We start from the raw sequence: 23,134 nt of genomic DNA on the forward strand, positions 1-23,134 counted from the left end.
ATGGAGAAAAAAATGAAGTTGTAAAGGTAAATAAGGTTAGGTCTTGAGGCCCTTCTTTGTGGGCCTTGTCAAATATTTTGGCTCTATGAATAATGGAAATTTTGAAGTAAAAAGTCTATGTCTAAATTTAGATTTCATAGAACATTGTGGCTTCAGTGCCAAGAAGGGATTTAATAGTGCAGCATTGGGTATGGGGAGAAAAGTTAGAGCCTATTGCCGTAGGAAGAAGACAATATTGTGTGGACTGGGGCATAGACAGTGGAGATGGAAGGAAGAATCACTTGAGAAATATTGAGGATGCAAAATTTATTCATAATGCTGAACTTTCTGCTGGAGGAAAGGAGAAGGAAGTGGATGCTGATGCTGGAAACACTAGAAGAGATCCCATTTGGGGAGATAGTAATGAGTCCACAGATGTTGATGTGTAGGTGCCTTTAAAACATCCAACTAGGGATATTGGAAACCTAGTTGGCAATACATTTCCGGAGCCCAGAAATCACAGAACTATAATTATAAATGTGAGAGTGATTTGCATATGACTGGAAGTAGAATTGTTGAACAGCATTCAGGCCTATTTTAATTTGGCAATCACTTAGCTGCATTATGAGAATTTTCTCAACAGCGCATGGCTGGTCAAGTGCATTCACAGAGACAGCAAGTGGTTGGCCATATTTATGAGTTGGGTTTTGCTGGAAGGACGTGACAAAGCATAAAGAGAAGCCAGGGAATGGAGAGTGTTATTGAGAGTGTACTGACATTTGGGTTGTAGGCTCTAATGAAATTGGAGATATTTGGACTTGAGATGCCAATGAAGTCAAAAGTGGCTGGAATGGAGAAGTCTGCGATCAGGGTGGAGAGTGCTTTAATTCTGATTGAAGAAGAAATAGTTACAGTGAGAGCATGATGTGCATCCGAAGAAAAGTCGTGGGGGAGTGAAAAAGAATCCCTTTGACAGTGAGGTCAAGGAGCTGAGGAGCTGCTTGTTGAATATTTCATGACCACAAAGCAATGATGAAGAGGAGGAGTGAAGGGTTATCGAAATAAAATCATGAAGGCCCACATACTATTTCCTTTCTTAAGAATATCATTGAGCCCTGGCCCATAATGTTCAGTGGTTAAAACATAGGCTCCACACACTGAAGGATTGCAGGGTTTAATTCCTCATCAAGGGTACATACCTGGGTTCAGGTTCAATCCTGGCTCCAGTTGGGGCACGTGAGGGAGGCAACAAATTGATGTCTCTTTTACATCAATGCTTCTCTCGCTCTCTCCACTTCTTTCCCTCACTTCTGCTCTCTCTAATAACCAATGGGTGAAAAATAGCTTTGGGTGAAAAATAACAAAACAAAACAAAAAAAAAAGAATATCACTGAAACCAGAGCATACACTGTTCCAGGAGCTTTAAGTAAATTATCACAATAAACACTTTGGAGTCTCTCAGTTTTGCATTTCAGTGCCAAATATTTGTACATCAGAACCTAGTGCTTTTGGATATTTCATATTCCAGCTGATGTGACACTCATATGTCTCATTATCATAAAAATAAAATATAGTCCAGAAAATATCTATTTTGATCATTAGGAAGCAGTGAAGACACAAGATATTTCCTAGTAGGCTCTTGGGCAGAGAAAGGAAATGTAATTAAGATGCTGAATAATTCAATGATGTACGTTCTCCAGAGCATATCAACTTTTACTGCTGTTGCTATTTCCAGGTCCTGTTTTCCAGCCAGCGATTTTTTTGAGTTGAGATATTCACTTGAAACCTTACTGACTCTCAGAGATCCAGCTCTAAAATGGAAAGTAGGGCTTTTCCCTCCACCTGAAACTCACTTGAAAGAACTAGAGCTGCTCTGTCAACTGCTTTCAAGAATTACGGAGGGCAAATCAAGAGAAGTGCTTAAGAATAGGTTTTGTTTTTTAAGACACCGGTTACACAGAAACTTCAATGCTGAATTTTCAGATCCCAGGTTAAAATACTGGTTACATGCACCAGATGATCTAGGTAAGAACCTCTAATTAAAAACTATGACATCATAAAATGAACTATTGGTGGCATCTTAAAATAATGTAACTAGAAAATAAGTGGGAAGCAACATTTTTGCACTCAATACTCTAATTTGAAGAATTCTATTGATTAATGTTCACTCTACCTTTAGTATTATTTCAATGAAGTTATTTGCGAGATTCTATCATTTTTACCTAATACTATGTACACACTTTTACCTTTGCCCCAGGCTTTAAAACATAATCCTCATTCAGTCCCAAATTGTTTGCATCCTTAGCTTTGTCTCTTTTGGTCTCCTGGCTGTATCATCGTCTTCATGCAGTCTTTACCTCATGATACTCTACAAAGTGCCTCCTCAATTTTGCAAATGTTTTTCTTTCCCAAGTGAAGTAAAATACAGTGATTGATCTCCTCCCACCATTGATTTCCAAGCTGCAGCAGGCAGAATAATGTTTCCCCAAAGATACCTATGTAATTATCCCAGGAACCTATAAATTTGTTATGTTACATGACAAAGGGGAATTAAGGTTGCAAATGGAATTACATTGCTTATCAGCTGACCTTCAAATAGAGAGGTTATTCTGAGCTGTCCCAATGTAATTGCAAGAGTCTTTAAAAGTGAAAGAAGGAGACAGGAAAGGGGTCAGAGTCAGGTTATTTGATGGCGCTACACTGCTTGCTTTTGAAATGCAAGTGCCCTTAAGAAGCTAAAAAAGAAAAGAAAAGAAAAGAAAAGAAAAGAAAAGAAAAGAAAAGAAAAGAAAAGAAAAGAAAAGAAAAGAAAAGAAAAGAAAAAAGAAAGAAAAGAAAAGAAAAGAAAAGAAAAGAAAAGAAAAGAAAAGAAAAGAAAAGAAAAGAAAAGAAAAAAAAGAAAAGAAAAGAAAGAAAAGAAAAGAAAAGAAAAGAAAAGGCAAGAAACAGATTCTCTCCTAGACACCCTGGAAGGAACACAGCCCTGCCAACATCTTGAGTTTAGACCTGCAAAACTCACTTTAAACTTCTGACCTCAAGCACTGTAACATAAAATTGTGTTGTTTCAAGCCACTAGGTTCATCAAAATTTGTTACAGCGTAACACAAAACTAATACACAAGCTTTTACTCATGTGTCTATCAGAGATTTTCTGCTCTAAATTCTTATCTTGATCAACAACTTCCACAGATTCTCTATTCATATCAGTGACTAGCAATGTTATCAAATCCGCTGGGTTAGTTTACTGCACTTTAGTTAGGGTTTTCCATTACTCAGAGAAAATATCATAATATTGAAGAAACGAAGAGTGTCTTAATAAAAGTCACATAGGAAAACCCAGCATTAGATATGATGGAGGTTTACGGTAACACTGCAGAAAAGGGTCACTTTCCTTCCTGGATGTCTGTTGATGTCATTCACCAGGCTATTTCATCTGCGGGGCTGTTTTACCTCTACTCCTGAATTCTCTTCTCTCATTGTTTACCAGATCCAGAGTCAAACCTATTGGGATGCACTCGATGTGTGCCCCTAATTCTGTGTCTCAGATACATCCTAATGTCCCTATTGTTGCTTATTCAACAGCTGGTGAAGTATCTCTTCTTCCTAGGTATTCCACACCTAACTGGAAGAGACATGTTGATCATCTAATTTATCTAAATAAATAACAACTTCCAAATGCATTAACTTCTAATAAACTCTAATAACAAAAATGTAAACTGTCATAAAACCTTTCTAATTAGTATTAAATGCTAAAAAGATGAAGAAAAGTCCATAGATGAGGAAATGTGAATTGTAAGATACATATAAAGCACAACGTTTTAAATTTATATCATTTGACCTAATATGATTTCTAGTAGTTGTCAAGTATTGAGCTACTTTTCTTAAGATAATATCAAGGTTATGGGTAGCCTATCAATGTTTGGATGCTTAAAGATGCTTTCAGGTTGTGAGAAAATAGCTTGTCCTCAAAAAAAATAAAATAAAATAAAGGTAGAAAACTAAGTTCTTGTGCCCAAGGTGTTAATTTCTATGTTAATGAGCTAACAATTGATTGGGTTACTTATGAAACTGATGCATATTTGTCCACACCTATGATTTTTATGCTAGGCTGTGGCATCTATAGGCAGAACCCCTATATTATGGAACAGGAATAAAAATGTGGTAGATGCATCTTTTTTTAAAATTAGCAGTCGCCAAAACTGGTTTGGCTCAGTGGATAGAGCGTCGGTCTGCGGACTGAAAGGTCCCAGGTTTGATTCCGGTCAAGGGCATGTACCGTGGTTGTGGGCACATCCCCGGTAGGGGGTGTGCAGGAGGCAGCTGGTCGATGTTTCTCTCTCATCGATGTTTCTAGCTCTCTATCCCTCTTCCTTCCTCTCTGTAAAAAATCAATGAAATATATTTTTTTAAAAAATTAGCAGTGGTAATGATCTTAGTTATCAATTTTTTCATCTCTGAACCGACAAGTCCTAAATTCTCAGGCAGAATGTTTTAACTAGAAAATAGGATATAATAAATACATTATCTTGAAGGGCTATCATGAAAACCACTATCCTGATTGTGTACATCAGAGAATAATTTCAAAACCTATTTGAAAGAATTAATATATTGATGATTCAGTTAGAAAACAGGTATTCTTTTTTTATAATTTTTTAAAATATATTTTTATTGATTTCAGAGAGGAAAGAAGAGGGAAAGAGAGATAGAAACATCCATGATGAGAGAGAATCATGGATCGGCTGCCTCCTGCAAGTCCCCCACTGGGGATCCAGCCCACAGCCCAGGCATGTGCCCTTGACAGGAATCAAACCTGGGACTTTTCAGTTCAAAGGCCGACATTCTATCCACTGAGCCAAACTGGCTAGAGCAGAAAACAGATATTCTTAGAATGTCCTTTCTGTGGAAAAGAAATGTCATGCTATAGTTTACAGGAAACATGAGCAATGGAGAAATTAACACCAAAATAATAGTAATAAATTAATTAATTCCTGCCACCAAGGATTGAATATGTGCCTTAGATTGATACTGAATAAAAAATATTTTTTAAAAGTTCTTCCCAGAGAAACATAATACCACAACATTTTAAGGAACATTTTATTCTGAGATGGTAGCCTTTAAAAAAAATCTAACATGTGTGCAAGTCAGCATAAACTCAGATCATAGGAAAACAACAAAGCCCAGGAAAAATATTCTGAATCTTTTTTTCTTACCTTTCTTTCTTGAAAGTTAAAATGAATAAACTTAGCTTTCTTCTATTTGTGGAAAATAGCTATTCACTTATAATAGTTAGAGGTTGAAAAGTATTGAAAAAAACACTTGTTTTAATTACTTTAAGTAAACATTGTACTTAAGAAAGGAAGAAAAAGGAGAGAGAGAGAGAGAGAGAGAGAGAGAGGAATGGAAGTGGATTGTTGCAGAGTTTGATGATTAAAATAAAAATGCCAAAAAGTCAGGCCTTTTTGCCTATATATAGATATCCCCATCATGCCATTAAACTTTTCAACAGAAATATTTTATGCCAATAACCTCATCTGAACTGCCACAGAAAATAATATCCTTTTTAGTCTCTTCATAAAATAGAGCTCATGGAAGGCTCACAATTTTGCCATTCTGAGTCATCAAACAATCTACATCACTTGAGATAGAGTTTTTGTAAAGAGGCATATAATCTCTCTTTACACACTGTTACTTTAATAGTCAAGAATCCTTCATTTTTTTTCATAAAGCTTCATGCATACCACACAACATAAGCAAAGTTTCATTATTATCCTAAGTTTCCCACTGCAATTTAAATTATCATAGAAATAAAATAATGGGTATTCACCTTAAGGACAAATGCAACTTCCTACATTTTCATTGATAGAATTAAATGGCCCTCTAATCCTTTGAAGTTTAAATATCTTCAATAGCTGAAATATTAATTTCATCTTTGAGAATTCATACCTTCAAGAAAAAAGACTACTAGTGCCAAATATATTATATTACCCTCAGGATTATAAAACAAGTTCATTTCTGGGTTACATAATCAACTATAAATTTGGGAAGATTTTCCTTTTTTTTATACTGCCATGCATTTCCATAGTTGCCAAACCAAAGATAGATTTAAGGAAATATATGAAAAACAAGAGTAATTTGGATCCAAAATCTCATCACTAAGTCATGGAATAAAAAAGTACTACTTTTATTCAATTACTAGAGGCCCAGCACACAAAATTCATGTACGGGGGGCGAGGTGTGTGTCCCTCAGCCCAACCTGCACCATCACCAATCTGGGACCCCTCGAGTGCAGTCGGACATCCCTCTCACAATCCAGGACTGCTGGCTCCCAACTGCTAGCCTGCCTGCCTCATTGCCCCTAACCACTTCTGCCTGCCAGCCTGATCAACCCCTAACCACTCCCCTGCCAGCCTGATCAATGCCTAACTGCTCCCCTGCCAGCCCGATTGCCCCTAACTGCCCTCCCCTGCCAGCCTGGTTGCCCCCAATTGCCCTCCCCTGCAGACCTGGTTACCTCCAACTGCCCTCCCCTGCAGGCCTGGTTGCCCCCAACTGTCCTCCCCTGCAGGCCTAGTACCTCCAACTGCCCTCTCCAGCAAGCATGGTCACTCCTAACTGTCCTCCCCTGCAGGCCTGGTCCCCCACAACTGTCCTCCCCTGCAAGCATGGTCACTCCTAACTGCCCTCCCCTGCTGGCCTGGTTGCCCCCAACTGCCCTCCCCTGCAGACCTGGTTGCCCCCAACTGCCCTCCCCTGCAGGTCTGGTCTCCCCCAACTGCCCTCCCCTGCAGGCCTGGTCTCCCCCAACTGCCCACCTCTGCCAGCCCGGTCACCCCTAACTGTCCCCCCCTGATTGCCTGATTGCCCACAACTGCCATCACCTGCAGGCATCTTGTGGTGGCCATTTTGTGTCCACATGGGGGCAGCCATATTTCACCATATGGGGGAGGCCATCTTGTGTGTTGGAGTGATGGTAAATTTGCATATTACTCTTTTATTAGATAGGATGCTCCAACAAGAAATTTATTTATAGTGAAAAATGGCCTAGAATATAATCTTTAAATATTTCATGAGCCCTAGCTGATTAAGCATCATCCCATGCACAAAGAGGTCAAGAGGTCACCAGTTCCTTCAGGGGACTTGCCCAGGTGGCAGGCTCCATCCCCAGCAATGGACATGCAGGAGGCAGCCAATCAATGTGATGTTTCTCTCTCTCCCCCTCCATTCCTCTCACTCTCTCTAAAATCAATAATGACACATTTTAAAAAATATTTCATGAAAGCTTTACATTATTAGATTAGAACCTATTAACAGATTAGAACATTAGCTGTTATTTTGATTGTTTTGTCAATTAATTATAACACAAAAATCAGTGTTTAGGAAAAGATTGAGTTGTTGATTTTGAATTTTTTAACAAAACCAATTTGGAAATTTTAAAATTATTTTTAAATTTTTATTTAAATTTTTTTTAAGTTATTACATTTTTAAATAATTAAGGAACCCAGAGCATCAGCTTCACATAGGAAACAGTCTTTGTTTACTGATGTATCCAAAGCATTTAGAAGAATGCCTGTAAAAGAGGAAACAATCAGAACATATTTTTATCATACTCTGAACTAAAGCTACCACACACTTAAAAAAATTTCAGAGAATAGACATCCATCTTTCTCTTTGAAATCATGTACCAATGTTTATTCATTCTATTCAAATTTAAGTAAATAAAATATATTTTAGTTACTGAAAATTTGATAAACATCTTGAAATAATTATTTTTTAATTTTTTCTAACTTTTTCTTTTTGATGTGATATAGCAGAGATTCAAAATATAATATTGCAGTGTGCATTTAATAATACATTCAAATTACTGGTCAATTCTATTTTAAATTTAAGCTACATGTCTTCAAGAACAATAGATTTATAATTTTTCAGCAGTTTACATCAAGAGTTTTCTAAAGTTGAAATATAAAGGTCTTTAGATTCTACTTTTGAGGGTGCTTCCATTCATAATAACAACATACATTACTTTTTTATTTAGCACACTGAATATAAGCTTAGGTTTATACCTGCCTTCCCTCCTCCCCACCCCATCATCGGAAAAATGAGAGCTCTGATTCTTTAGTGAATACGACTTTTGCAAAGAAAATGAAACCCACTTGATCATGAAATTTAATCGAAGGCATCTGTTGTTTTTTTTTACATTTTGTTCTATTTCAGAATGAAGATATTAGAACTTGTGAATAAACTTCAATCTGTAAGTTAAAGTGATCTTTTGAAAAATGCATGCATAAAAATTATACCTTTTTTATCGATATTTAATACAGAAACTCTATATTGTACTATGTAGCCCAAAGTTTATTCATATTAGTAATTATAACATAATCCCACTGCCACAGCAGAGTTCTAGGTAAGATAGTCGGTATATATTTTATTATTAATTTGGTATGTGAAGAGAGAAGCCCCATAATTATTCCATTTGCAGAATATTTCATTCCTCCGGTAACAAAAATTTTTCAATATTTTTTTTAGTTTTTTGTAGTGTATATGTGTGAATATATTGAAATAAAATGCTAAAGAAATGTATTTTATGTAGTTTTATTTAGTCACAAATGTAAAATTTCACTTCTCTGATATGTGGTATTTTTGTAGTTTATGATTACTATCCATATCTGTTGTCAGACAATATCTCAGGACAACTGCAACTGATTTTACTTTCTAAACAAATACTGTCCTGCTAATTTATAACCTCAAATTTTCCAGTTTTTTATTTCTGAAGAATAGGTATCTTTGATAATTATTTTGCAAATAACTATTATCTTAATTCATTTTCCCCCCTTTGGTCCTCAAATGATAAGAATTGAATTAGTCACTCTCAACAGTTCATGGCTCTCTTTTTAAATTTCATTTTATTTTATTTTATACTAGAGGCCCGATGCATGAAATTCGTGTAAGAGTAGGCCTTCCTTCCTCCGGCTGCAGGCACTGGCTTCCCTCTGGTACCGGGGACCGGGCTTCGTCCAAAAGGTCATCCAGAAGGACATCTGTTCTAATTAGCATATTATGCTTTTATTATTATAGATTTTTATTAGCAACTATAACCACTCAGTCTCCCACATAAATAGTTGTTGTAAAATATCTAATTTGTGACCAGAAAATATTGTATACATAGAAAATATATGGGCTCTTCTTGTGTGTAAGTTGTGTTGTGGATCTCATTCTTCCTTAAATTTTCCCCTTGACATTACGGTTTTAAGACCCATTCATGTTGTTGTATGGTATGCTATTACTGCTTCAGAGTGACCCATATTTTGCTTTTCCATTGTCTTAAAACTACAAACCTGTTTCTTTCAGTTTTCTGCCACCAAATTAGTATTATGATGAAAATCTCCATACGTGTACACTGGCATACCTGTGTGGGATTGTCTTTGTAATCTCTGAGTGTGATTGCAGAGTACATGCATACTCACTGTAATATAGCAACATTGTTCTGTGGAACAGTTACGACCACTTACACTTCTTCTAGAAACACATGCTTTCCACAATTCCCCAATGCTTGGAAATAATCTGACCTCTTAAATATATCAACTTTTCAGAATAAAATAGCATTGCATTGTCATTTTAATTTGTACTTTCCTGATGAGGTTATGAACATTTTTACATATGCTTTTTAGTCATTATTGTTTATTTTTCAAATATACTTTTATTGATTTCAGAGAGGAAAGGAGAGGAAGAGAGAGAGATGGAAACATCAATGATGAGAGAAAAATCATTGGTCAGCTGCCTCCTGCATGTCCCCATTGGGGATTGAGTCTACAACCTGGGCAGGTGCCCTTGACCATAATTGAACCCGGGACCCTTCAGTTCGTAGGCTGGTGCTCTAGCCACTGAACCAAACCAGCTAGTGTTAGTCATTATTGTTTCTTGTTCTATGAATTACCTCTTTTGCCTATATTTCTATAGAAGTCCCTGGGATGTGTATGTGCGTGCATGCATTACCACATTTTCTTGGAAAGACTAATCCTAAACACTCGTCTTACTGCTATTGTTAGCAACAGAGGCCAGTGCTTCCTTTTTCTCAAGCTAAATGAGGGCATGCTTTCCATTTTCATAAGATTTTGAGAAATAGCTAAGCAAATAACTACATGATTATAACCATTACTTTAACCAGCTCAGAATAGAAACTCTTCCTAATGTGAAAGAATAGACAAGGTACTTTTGTGAATTTTTATAATTTCCTTAACAATCCTCAATAGACTATGGATGTACCAATACCACACCAAAGATTATGTTTAATTTGGGGTGATCTTAATGTGATCCTAGGGTAATCTTGGAATCTTTTCAAGATTGAAATAGAATATTGAATAAAATAAAATAGAATAATATAGAAATTACATAGAATTATATTTTCATGTTCTCCAAGAATTATGTTAAGACTTCCATCATTTTACATTTTTAAATGCCAAAGATATTCTGCTAATTTCTATACATTAAAAAAAAACCACTCCATCTCTGGAGATTTAGTCTGTAAACTATAAGAAAATCACTTGAAAGTATGTTCATATTGCTGTTAAGATGAATTTAAAAGGAAGATTTCATTATCTTTAAAAGCAATTGGAAATGGGTTTAGAAACTGTTGCCAAAATTTTGTTTAATAGTATCTACTACTATAAAAAATCAATACTAGAGAAAAAATTTACAAATTGCTATACTATAAAATGTCTTGTGAAAAAATCAATGATAGCATAATTATAATCATTATAGCAGTTTACAGAATAGCAGAATGTACACAATACTGTACTAAGTATATAGTAAATGTGTCTTTTCATTCAGAACTCATGAAAATATTATAATGTAGGTGTTATGATTCTCACCATTTGTTTACAGGTTTCTATAAAACTTAGTTTAAATTACTTTCCAGAAGTCATAGCTGATTAAGGCTGAGAACAAGATTCCAACTCAAATTTGCCATGACTCTAAATGTCACTTTCTTTACCATAAGTTACATAAATTTATTTACAAGGCACAATAAGACCTAACTACTTGTGCTAATTGGTGGCATGGGATGAGGGAAACCAGGGAGATCTGTAAAGTGAATTTCTGGTCCTGGCAATTAACTCTGGCATGGCTGTTGAAAAGATTAAAGAAATATATAAGAGGTTTAGATTATAATAACTGTAGAATCTGGTTTAATTTAGACAGAAATTAGTGTTTCAGAAGCTCCAGTCCTGTGGGTGAGGCAGGCAGGACAGCAAGGGATCCAGAGACAGTGATAAATGCTGTATCCCATTTTGTGAGGCCCTGCAGATGCTGAACAAAAGAACCAAACAATAGCTGACCCTACATGGTAAGGAGGAGCCAAACGATAGAATATCTTGAATGGCAAGATTAAAAGTTTGTATTTTATTCTGATGTTGAAAGATTAACAACTAAGAAAAAACATAATGAGATGTGAATTTCAGAAAAATTCAATTTAACAAGTGTTCATGAAGACTCTTCCATGAGCCTGGTAGGGTGCCAGGCAGTGGAGTGATGGGTGTCTGCTGGGGGACTCTAAGAGGCAGTGCCCAGCAAAAGGCCAGGCCTAACTAAATCACTTTATCAAGTTCCTTGGCTGTGGCATGTGAAGAGATGAATGGCTGCAACTTATCAGTTTGCTTACAGCCTTGTGTCAATGTAATCATCTGAGAAAGAAGAAATTAACTGTTTCGAAAAAGAAAAACAAATCACTGATTTTTAATAATTTTCAAATAACACTTCTGATAGTATTAAAATCTTCTAAAAATCTATTTCAAAATTAAAGTAACTAAACAAGGTTGGAATCCACTCCACCCCACCCGACCCCAGTCCTTATAAGTCCTCAAAGCTGTTTGTTATGATTTGCCACAATATAATATCTCGCAAGGAAATGTCAGAGACAGATTGTACCAAAGAGGCTAAAAAAGATTTTATTCAGGAATGTTGCAATAAGGGAGAGAGACTGAACTCAACTCCGCTGCAACAAAAGCAGGAGAATTCTTAAGTGATGGGTGACTAGTGGAATAGCACCGGAGGACGTGAGGGGAGAGGCTGGTCAATGTGATTAGGCCATCTGCCTTTGCTAATTGGCATTTAATTGGCTTTAGGAATCTAGCCTCCCACATACTGGTAGATAAAGGTGCTATCTTTGGTCATTTTTACATTTCAAAGGAATGACTCCCAGGCCCTTGAGAAAGACATTCCTGGGTTGTAAAACTGGCCAGAACTAGAAGACTTACATTTCCAAGGGGCAGAGAAAGAATTATCTATAGCAGTTTTTTGTTTTGTTTTTTAATTGTTGAAAGTATTACATATGCCCGCTTTTATCCCCCAATGACTTCTTCTTGCCCACCCCTGGGCCCTCCCCCCGCCCCAAGCCTTCACCACGCTATTGTCTGTGTTATGCATACACATGCAAGTTCTTTGATTGATCTCTCCTATCCATACACCAACCCACCCCAGCCTTCTCTCTGAGAATCCAGTCTGTCCATAGCAATTTTTAAAAGTAAGTGCTCTAAGACAAGGGAAGTCAGGAAGAAACGTGTAAAGTTGAATAGAGTTGAGGTGAATATTAAGGCATCTTGGTCATAACTACCAATTGGTAGTTCAATGTTTCTTCGGGTAATATTTAACCTCATCGATAATAATAAAAGCATAATATGCTAACTAGACTGAACAGCCAAACGGCCTTCCAATGACCTTCTGGACGAAGCTGGGTCTGTGAGGGCTGAGGCAGCCGCCGTGGCTGCGTGGCTGCGAGGGCCAAGCCCCTTGCACAAATTTTGTGCATCGGGCCTCTAGTGTTTAATATAAGAAACAGTCACATATTTAACTGGGTATGTTTAGATGAGGATAATTTGATGGTGTGAGGCTACAGAAATTTCTGCCTGTCGCTCTCTAGCGTCACATGTCAGTGAAGGTCTTCTAAGTATTAATTCTCTGTGTCTTTTATTCCACATGTCCAACAAATCGCATGTCAATACATGGACATTTAATGCCAAGAAATGCTGCTTTTAAAAGCAAACAGTCTTCTTCTACCTTAACATTTTGACACTCTGTGTTATGGTTGTTATGCACAAAATTATCAGATCTAAAAACATAAGTGGATAGATTTAAACTACAAAAAATTAAATTTTGGAAAATAAATCTTATTATAATATTTGTCCTAGGACTCTCATTGGTCCCATTAAAATATATTTTTATTTATTTCAGAGAGGAAGGAAGAGAGAGAGAGAGAGAGAGAGAGAGAGAGAGAGAGAGAGAGAAACATCAATGATGACAGAGACTCATTGAGCAGCTGCCTCCTGCAGGCAATCCAGGCATGTGCCCTGACTGTGAATTGAACCATGACTCCTGGTTCATAGGTAGATGTGCAAGCATTGAGCCATGCTAGCTGGGCCCCATTAAAAAGTTTTACATCAAAAGGCAGTATGTTCTCAGTAGTATTCTGTCATTAGTTACGCTCTTATAATAAACTAGAGGCCCGGTGCATGAAATTCATGCAGGGGGTTGTCCCTCAGCCTGGTCTGCACCCTTTCACAATCCAGAACCCCTTTGGGGATGTCCAACTGCCCGTCAGACAGTCGGATATCCCTCTCACAATCTGGGACCACTGGCTCCTAACCACTCGCCTACCTGCCTCATCACCCCTAACTACTCTTCCTGCCTGCCTCATTGCCCCTAACCACTCGCCTGCCTGCCTGATCACCCCTAACTGCTCACCTGCCTGCCTGATCACCCCTAACTGCCTCTGCCTCAGCCCCCGCTGTGGCGGCTTCTTTTGGAAGGATGTCGGGAATGACATTTAGAAGGTCATTTGGCTGTCCGGTCTAATTAGCATATTATGCTTTTATTATTATAGATAAGAGACCAAAAACTTTCACAAGTACACTTTTTTACAAATCAAAATGGAATAAAGCCAGTGACATTATATATTTTGACAGTCATTAGTTGACTCTGAAAACATTTAACCATAATATTAATATAAATATAAAGAAAGGATATTTCTTTGTCAAAACTGAAAGAAAAAAAAATTTATAAAGCATCTAAGATAAAAGTTGTGTGAATCCATTCTTCACTAGGGAATGTGAAAATTGGTGGTCTCTTCTCTTACCTATGTTATGCAATGCAAACTTTTCAAGGTCTCCAGTGAAACAAAGTCTGGTCCTTTTATGCAAAATTTATTCTAACATTTATGAAGCAGAATTATAGAATTACTTCTTTACCTGTAACTTGTCTTTTTGTTTATTTCACACTACAAGACCTTGCTTCAGGCAATATTCAGTTTTTGCAGTTTTACTTTGACTTTTCTTGTATACCTTTTCTTTACCTCTGTATATCCAGCTGTGTGTATGAGTGTGTATTTCCATCATTATTATCTTAGATTCTGGAGCTTTTTACCAGCTAGCCATCCAGAATGCCTGCAGATTTTAGGCTTCCTGCTGGCATCCAGTGGGATCAGAGACAGCATGTAGGGCATTTAAACTAGTGCTTTTGTTTTCCAGAGAGATGGAGTTATTGATAAAATGTGAGCTCTCAAGAAAAAAAAAATATATATATGTATATATATATATATATATATACACATATATATATACATATATATATATATATATATATATATATATATATATATATATATATATATATATGGTCTGTTCTTAGGTACTGGCTTCATGCTTAATCCCGGGCAATAAAGTTGTAAGTTTGGTTTGCTTTCCTTTTGTTTTGTTTTTTTCTTTTATAAATTTTTATTTTATTTTATTTTATTTTATTTTATTTTATTTTATTTTATTTTATTTTATTTTTTCCAACACCATTTCCCCCTCTATGTCCTCTTGTTTAGTTTTGTTTTTGATCAGCAGGTTAAACTTTTCTTTAATATAGCTTTCTCTTGGCTTTTAAGAAAGAACAGAATTTACATAACATTTTAGATACTTGCGAAAGGATCTCAAAGGGAAATAAAATCCCGAGGCCACTAATTAAGGAAAGGCTTCAGGAACTGCCATATTCAAATTATATTAAGAACCCTTTACATATTGGTATTGTTTCTAGCTGTTTTATGTAACTTCACTACTTCTAAGAGAAATGTAACATTTTCACGAATGCCAAAATATTTTAATCATTTTGGTGTGATAATATCTCTTTCTGGCTTATAGGGGAAATTTCTTAATGTTTACCTTTAATTTAACAAAGATTAAAAAATATCCCCCCCCTCCCCGGAATAAATTACTTAATTTTGAGTTACATGAAATATCCTTGTCTCATTTTTTTATAATGAAAATACACTGAAAAATTAAGATACAAGCTCTACACTTGACAATACATTCACACTACTTTACAAACAATGGTACATCAAACTTGTTTCCCAAATAAAATAAAATAAAAAGATTTTCCTAATAAAGATGCTTGACTAGTAAGTGAGTAACTAACCTATAAGGTAAATAAGGGCATGGTATTTATAAAATCTATAATGGTTCAATTCATGCCAATTTCTGTATTTTGAACTTAATTAAACAGACCATTAATAAATAATCATTGCCAAGATACATGATATTAATATGATAATAATATGCATAAAGTCATCACATGAATGTTTAACCAACTTTATTCATGATTGTCAAAACTTGGAAGCAACGAAATTGTTTTTCAGTAGGTGACTGGATAAACTGTCACCTACTGGGTGAACTGGAATATTATCCAGCACTAAAAAGAAATGAGCAATCAGGCCATGAAAAGACACATAGAAATCTTAAATGTACATTACTAAGTGAAATAAGCCAATTTGAAAAAACTACGTACTGAATGATTCCAAGTATGTAACATTCTGGAAAAGATAAAACCGTGGAAACAATAAAAAGATTAATGGCTGCCAAGGGTTAAAGGGAAGGGAGGGATGAATAAGTGAAATACAATTTTTAGGGCAGTGCAGGTATTCTGTATGATATTACAATGTTGGATACATTTCATTATACACTTACCTAAATCCTTAGAATGTAGGACACTAAGAGTGATCCCTAATGTAAACTAAAGACTTTTGATGATAATTATGTGTCTTTGTAAATTCATGGATGTAACAGATATATCACCGTGGTGTGGGAAGCTAATAGTGGGGGAAGTTTATGTGGGGAGAGGGAGGGAGCAGATGGGAATTCTGTACTTTCTGCTCTAAATTTTGCTGTGATCTTAAAACTGCTCTAAAAAATATAGTTAACTTAAGAAAAAAAATGAGTATTAGGTTGCCTGAGATTATAGATGGAGGTTACTATAGTCTTTGAAGATCTTAATGTTTAAAATGCATAATAAGTGGTCCATTACTTTGACATGACAGTGTGATAAATAAAAAACAAAATCATATACTACTAATTCAATTAAATTATTTAATTTCATACAATAATAAAAATAGTATAGCCTCAAAGCAGAGTTAAAGGGAGAACAAGAAATTATAAAATTTAGGATCAGTGTTAATAATATTGAACACCTCTTAGAGAAAATTAACATCTACACTAATAAAAGAGTAATATGCTAATTAGACCGGGAGACCTGCTGGAGACCTTCCAGACTTCCTTTCGGACAAAGCCGGGGCTTGGCAGACCTGCAAACCACCCCAAACAGCCCTCAGCCCCTCGCCCATGCCAGCCATGCCCCCCAGCAGGGACCCCCACCCCAAAGGGTGTGTGGCCAGACTGAAAATAGTCGTCAGCCCCTTGCCCAGGCTGTCCATGCCCCCTAATGGGGACCCCCACCTCGATGGGGCATGGCCATTCTGCAAACTGCCCCAAGCCCCTCACCCAGACTGGCCCCATCCCCTAAGGGGACCCCCACCCTGATCCAGGACCCCCTTCAGGTGGCCCCCACCCATGCACCAGGCCTCTGTCTATATTAATAAAAGGGTAATATGCTAATTAGAATGGGAGACTTTCTGGGAGATCTTCCGGACATCCTTCCAAACAAAGCCATGGCAGTGGGGCCGAGGCAGAGGTGGTTAGAGGTGATCAGGCCAGGAGGGGAGGACAGTTGGGGGTGATCAGACCAGCAAGAGGGCAGTTGGGGGCGAGCAGGCTGGCAGGGAGGGGCAGTTGGGGGCGAGCAGGAGGCGGGAAGGGGGTGTAGTTGGGGACGATCAGGCCAGTGGGAGGGAAGTTGGGGGCAAGAAGGCCAGCGGGGAGGGCAGTAGGTGGTGAGCAGGCCGGCAGGCAGAGTGGTTAGGGGCGATCAGGCAGGCAGGCAAGTGAGTGGTTAGGAGCCAGCGGTCCCGGATTGTGAAAGGGATGTCTGACTGCTGGTTTAGGCCCAATCCCACAGGCCTATACTGGCAGTCGGACATCCCCTAAGGGGACCCAGATTGGAGACGGTGCAGGCCTGGCTGAGGGACACGCCCCCTCCCATGTGTGAATTTTGTGCACCAGGACACTAGAATACATATATCTATTGTTTAATAATGTTCAATGATTTAAACCATTAATTAAATTTTGGCAGGGGAAATTGGAAGGATTTAATTCTTTTTCAATAAAAAAAAAAACATTTTAAACCACCTATTTTAATCATTATAAACTACTAGGGATTTTAATGTTTTAATAGATTCACTTAGCTCTAAATGTCTTCAAGCACGTTATAAATTCTTTAGAGTTCCTGCTTAGTAATATTGCATTTTAACATATTCATTGTCTCTTTCCAAGTAGAAGTTCTCTATTGCTATTTCATTAGTCTGTCTTATGATTTATTTCAAAGATAAAGTGAATGTCTTCACTTTTCATTTATAATGATTTAATTTATTTTTAAATAAAAACCTGATGGCAATTATCATCTATTAAAATGTATTCTGTCCCCCTCATACATATTTTTTTCTTTTTACAGTAAATCCTACATTCTGATACCATCAATAAAAACATATATTGGTAATTATATTTAGACATATACCATTTTTCTGAGCTCAGTTTCTTAATAGTCTCTTAAAAATAAACACAGCATTTTTAGACACAGAAAAGATTCTGTTGACGCATGATGGGGAAATGTTCAATTTGCCAACCTGGTTTCTCTTTTTCATTTTACCTTTCCCTAATCCTATGCTTTCATAGAATGTTACAGGGTAAATTGACATGTAACCCCACAATGTAAGCAAAATGCCAGATACATGTGGTGTGCTGCAGAAACCGAGGTCCACACCCAATGTGAGACAGAAGTTATCTTGAGATGATAGGGTGTTTACAACTAGAGGCTCAATAAATATTTCAACTATGAGAAGTTGTGCCAGGGAAGATGATCAGTGGCAAAAATATAACTGAACAGTTCTGCCTCTCTGATCTTCCATTTAATCATTAATAAAATAAAAGCAAAACGTTTCTCATTTCAGAACTGTGATGATTAAGTTGGAAAGTGTAAGTGAAAATTCAGTATTAATCATAAAATGCCATATACATATCAAATACCATAATAATTCATAATTTGGCTATCTCAAGTTATAAGAAAATTTAGATAGACAAAGCACTTAGAAGGGAAAAACACTGGCTATGTGCTTGAGAGTTGAATGAAAGCAAGTTACGTATATTTATAAATCCTTTCATCCCAATTTCTTTCTTATGTGTGAGCGTCTTGTTTGGTACCATGAAGCATAAAGATAATAAAGCCTGTTGAGAACTCCAAAACAAAGAGAAGAATATGAATAATTGAATCAGATGAGATTCAAGCTTATCCCCAATTTATTTGCCTTTTATTCTGGATTTCAGTTAGTTACATTTTCGTGGTTATCACCAAGGTTGTACATGCACCTCGAAATGCTCACAAAAGGTCCACAATACAGGGGTTCATAACTATGTTATATATTATATTCAGAATCCCAGGGGAACTAATAAGTTCTAGAAATATCGATTAAGCAAGAAGAAGAATTATACAGTTTCAGCAACAACAGTTTTAAAGACAAGTACAAGCTTTGTTTGTCACAAAACTCACAAAAAAGTAATTGATTGAAGAATATCTCTTTTATGCAAAATATACATTTTAGGATATAATTTGATTAATATTCTACTATATACCAACATTGCTCCTTGATCATTTAGTAAAAAAATACTCTCATTGCCAGAATTTTTTCTATAGTTTTTATAATTGAGGTAACAATGACAAAAGACTATGAATAATGTTGAGTGTGTGTGTTTTTTGCCATAGCAATTTTTCAAAATTAAACAAATACATGACTAAAAACAGGTCAGTTTTGATAAATAGGCACTGAAAATTTCACAACGTAATATGACAAGCTGATAACATAAGTGGTTTATAAGAAAATGATACAGTCCATGTTCATGGATCCAATCAAAAAGGAGAAATAAGGGAAATTAAGACAGACGGACACCACACCAAAATCACTGCCTGGAATGATTCACAGCACAACCTACCGCGGGCCCGTGAAGGGTCATACACAGAGGTACGGGCCTTACTTGAAGCTTCAGAGATGTGGATCATGAATTTGGCTTCCTTGGATGTGAGATGGCCAACAACGATTGACCCATGCACACATGTTGGTATTTACAGTTGTTTCACTGACACAGGCCAGTCCACAGCAGACCGCTCCTCTGGGAGCACCGGATGAGTTCCAGCCACAGTTCTTTTATGAGCTTTAAATGCTTCATGAAGACGCCAGGACATCTTCCAAGTGCAATCGGGTTACCTCAGGGCACGTTCAACAGCAGAAGTCTGTTTCCAGTACAGTCCTTGCTATGGCTAAATTCCATCCGTCAAAAATCCATAGTAAATTCTGTGCAACACTGCAGTCAATAACAGCAGCACCAGACAGCATATGAACTCCTTTACCATAAAGTTGTGTGCAATTATAGCTTTCTATGTGTGGTGTTATCAAGAGGATCACTGAATCTCTAAATATCAGATGTGTATGTCTGGGTAAATACATTGCTGTACAAAATCTCTGACATGCAGGTCATGCTCTAGGACTTGGGGATATAGAGTAATACAAGTTACGTGGCCAAGAATAAAAGTGATAATTGTCCTCCTAACAAAAAATAAACATAAGAATTAGAAATTAATCAACAATCATCTCAATGATCTTGAATGCCTTAGAAATATTGTTTATCCCTAAAGATATATTATGGCATTTTTCTTCCCTCACACACCCAATTCACCAGACACACTATTACTTTTGCATTCATGGGGATGTGGAAACAGAAGTTTTTCTACTTGGACTGAATAAGACTCCCTAGGGTTTCACTGAAATGTAGAGATGAATGCTGGTAGCAGAAATGGACACTGCAGCAGACAGCCAAACACAATGGTGACATTGCTGCTGCCTAATTCCTGTTTTTCAGAAAGGTTCACAGTACTGATTAACTTAGTCTACAGGGCATCCTTAATTTACACATGAAGCAGAGAAGCTGTTTCAAGTAGCAAAAAGGCAAGGGGCAGGAGAGAAGACCCAGGACTAAAATCATGAACACCTTATCAAGGCATTTCTGTGCTTTATGGAGACAGATGACATATACAGTTAAGACAGGGAGCTAAGACAGACAGACAGAACAACATTCAGGACAAAGCACCTGATTAAACATTGACTGAAGTCTGATTATTCTTGCAAGTCAGAAACCTAAGGCTAGTCAAGAAAGCCATCTATGAACAACAATGCTCTTTGATGTTTGCACATAAATTAATAAATAAAAATAAAGGAAGGAGGTAAAAAAAAAGACATGAGAGCTTTGGGAAATATTTGGCACTCTGCCTCTGAAAATAATGACAAATTGTGAGGTTTTTAAATAAAAATGACTCTTGTATCAAGCAGCAATTCCTGTTTAAACAATGCAAGCCTGGCTGGCAGTTACCTGTCTCTCATGTTTTGTGCCTTCCCCAAGCCATTAAGTCAGGGATCTGGCCTCGGCTTGCGTGTAACCAGTAATGACAACCTCTTTGTAGTTATCTGTGTGCAAACAACCAGAGACATTCAGAACTCCAATACATAATTTTTGAAGAAAGGTAAATCAATCAAGAAATTAAGCTATTTCAAACAAATATTTCTTTCACAGAATAAAAAATGTCAAAGAGAAACTTGCCCTCCCTGCCCCACCATTCAACATGCAGAACAGTCAACCAGTTTCATATCAGCGGGATGGTTTGATGCAAGTACACATATCCTGAGCCATCCATGATCTCTGAACTCTGTGATATTGCTTTCAGGTGATAGAGACAAGATGGTCCATGCAAATGAGCTGACCAAAGTCATGTTGTATGCAAGCAAGACAGGATCCCAGACATCTTCAGAATGGTTTAGAGAGTCAAAGAAATGAAGGTCGAGTGAAGTGGCTGGCATTTGGAAGCACACTGTTTTAAATATATCTCCCTGAAAATATGTTTGTGTATTAGTGTACTGGCCAGTATGTGATACTACCTTGTTATTTTATTGTGAAAGGAGATCAGGGCAATTAATATGGAGAAAGAGTTCCACTAACTTTAGATGCTCTTTAAAACCAGGGTAAGATTTGTTAGCTACCCACATGGCATTTTCTGACTTCAAATAACATCATGCAGCTTTGTACTGTATTAATGGAGGTTGGAGTAATTCTATGTTTAATTATTTCCATTATAGAGCAGACAGTACTTGAAGTAATACAATTTAGCCGACTGGTGCAGTTTGGTTTACAAGATAGATGGGATAGGAGATCGAGAACGCCTCAGAGGACAAGGAGAGTTGTAGGGTGATGTTACTGGAGAAAGCCTCAGAGCATTGCCTGCCAAGCCAGCTATGTTGTTTAAGCTTCGAGATTTTTCATATCCTTTTATGAAAAAAGGCACAGACATCAGTTGAATTCAAACAGAAAATAGACACAGACAAACAATACCACACAGAATAATCAAATGTGCTATTTTTGAGTTAAAAAAAGAATTTGCTTACAAAGAATTCAATATTGAGACAGTTTTTAATTGTAAAAAAACCCTGAAGTTCACTGTAGCTGTCATTCCCAAAAGAGTAAGCCAGCTTTCACAAATTACAGTTGCAATACTTCAAAAATGATTCCCAAATTATACTTTGTATTGATGTAATTTTGGCATATCCAGAACTCTTTTAGAATTAGGCAAAGCAACTTAAGTAAGATATACATTTGACTAATATTATTAAGTATCAGAATATGTTTCTGGAAAAAAAATGGGCTATGTTTTCTCTTTTCATTTTTTAGTATTTACTAAGCTACTAAAGAATGCTTAACTTTAAATGGACAAGTCTTTTTATAGCATATTTAATCTTCCAGCTTTATGGAGTTAAAATAATAATAAAAATGATTCTCAAATAATGACATTTGATGCCATTATCTACATGGTGTAGAATGAATGCCAATATCTAATCTTTTCAAGAAAAAATAAAATGGATGAAATATAAGTTGAGTCATAATTTCAGTGAGTTAAAGTTATGCTGTTTTCATCTGACTCCCCAACCAGGACTTGAGAATAATTTGAATTCAATTCACCTTTTCTTTATATTATTTTGCATGTTGACCTTTTGTTCATGATAGTCGTGGAATTATAGAATTAAAGGTCCTTCTCACAAGCTTCAACACAGTAGTTCTACTCAAGAAGCACCCCATCAAAATAAGTAAGTAAGTAAGTAAATAAATAAATAAATAAAATATAATTTACAAAAAGAAACACCCATCAAGGTCACCTTTGGAAGAATTTAAATATCATAGTACTGTTTATTAGAAAAGATTAGAGGTAGTTAAATGAGGTAAGGCGTGCCTAGTGTAAAGTTAGAACTTTACTATCTTAAAAGCAGGGCAACTATTGACTGAAAAAGTAGTCATATTACACATCTTAGAAAAGAAATATTCTGACAGCTCCATTGAAGAAGTGTTGTATGACAGGAAAATAAAATTTCAAAAGCTGAGCATATATATACAATTCCAGTCAGCTTATTTGTCTCCCTTAGACTTAGGGTTCACTCCTTGGGCCCTGATTAGCCTGGGTGTGCGTGATGACCCTAGAGAGAGAAAGTGGATCTGTTGTGTTCCTTTCAGCTACTTCTTTCCTTATTTCTATACTTTCATGGAACTTCTGGGGAGGAAGCCACTGCTCTCTCTCTGCCTTTCACTGGGAGAGAGGGGATTGATTTAGTGATGATTTGATTTGCAAGTGTCCAAGACAGACGTGGATAGGGAGTG

At 36.6% G+C, this 23,134-nt stretch overlaps 1 protein-coding gene across 7 annotated transcripts in view; it reads right to left on the reverse strand.

Moving 5' to 3' along the window:
- Positions 1-19,700: 19,700 nt before the first annotated feature.
- KCNC2 (potassium voltage-gated channel subfamily C member 2) overlaps positions 19,701-23,134 on the reverse strand; it is a gene marked incomplete at both ends in the record, with an annotated part of 206,023 nt that continues 202,589 nt past the window's right edge. For 2 of the 7 annotated variants that reach the window (XM_079773754.1, XM_079773749.1), the window contains one exon: positions 20,840-20,901. In XM_079773754.1, the coding sequence (XP_079629880.1) occupies positions 20,840-20,901 (62 nt within the window). Of the gene's footprint in view, positions 19,745-19,951; positions 19,987-20,839; positions 20,902-21,617; positions 21,755-22,285; positions 22,318-23,134 lie in introns of those variants that run through there. The other 5 variants (XM_079773753.1, XM_079773748.1, XM_079773751.1 and 2 more) reach the window with 4 other exon arrangements.

This window comes from Cnephaeus nilssonii, assembly GCF_951640355.1.
Source record: "Cnephaeus nilssonii genome assembly, chromosome: 6".
In the NCBI taxonomy this organism is placed as follows: domain Eukaryota; kingdom Metazoa; phylum Chordata; class Mammalia; order Chiroptera; family Vespertilionidae; genus Cnephaeus; species Cnephaeus nilssonii.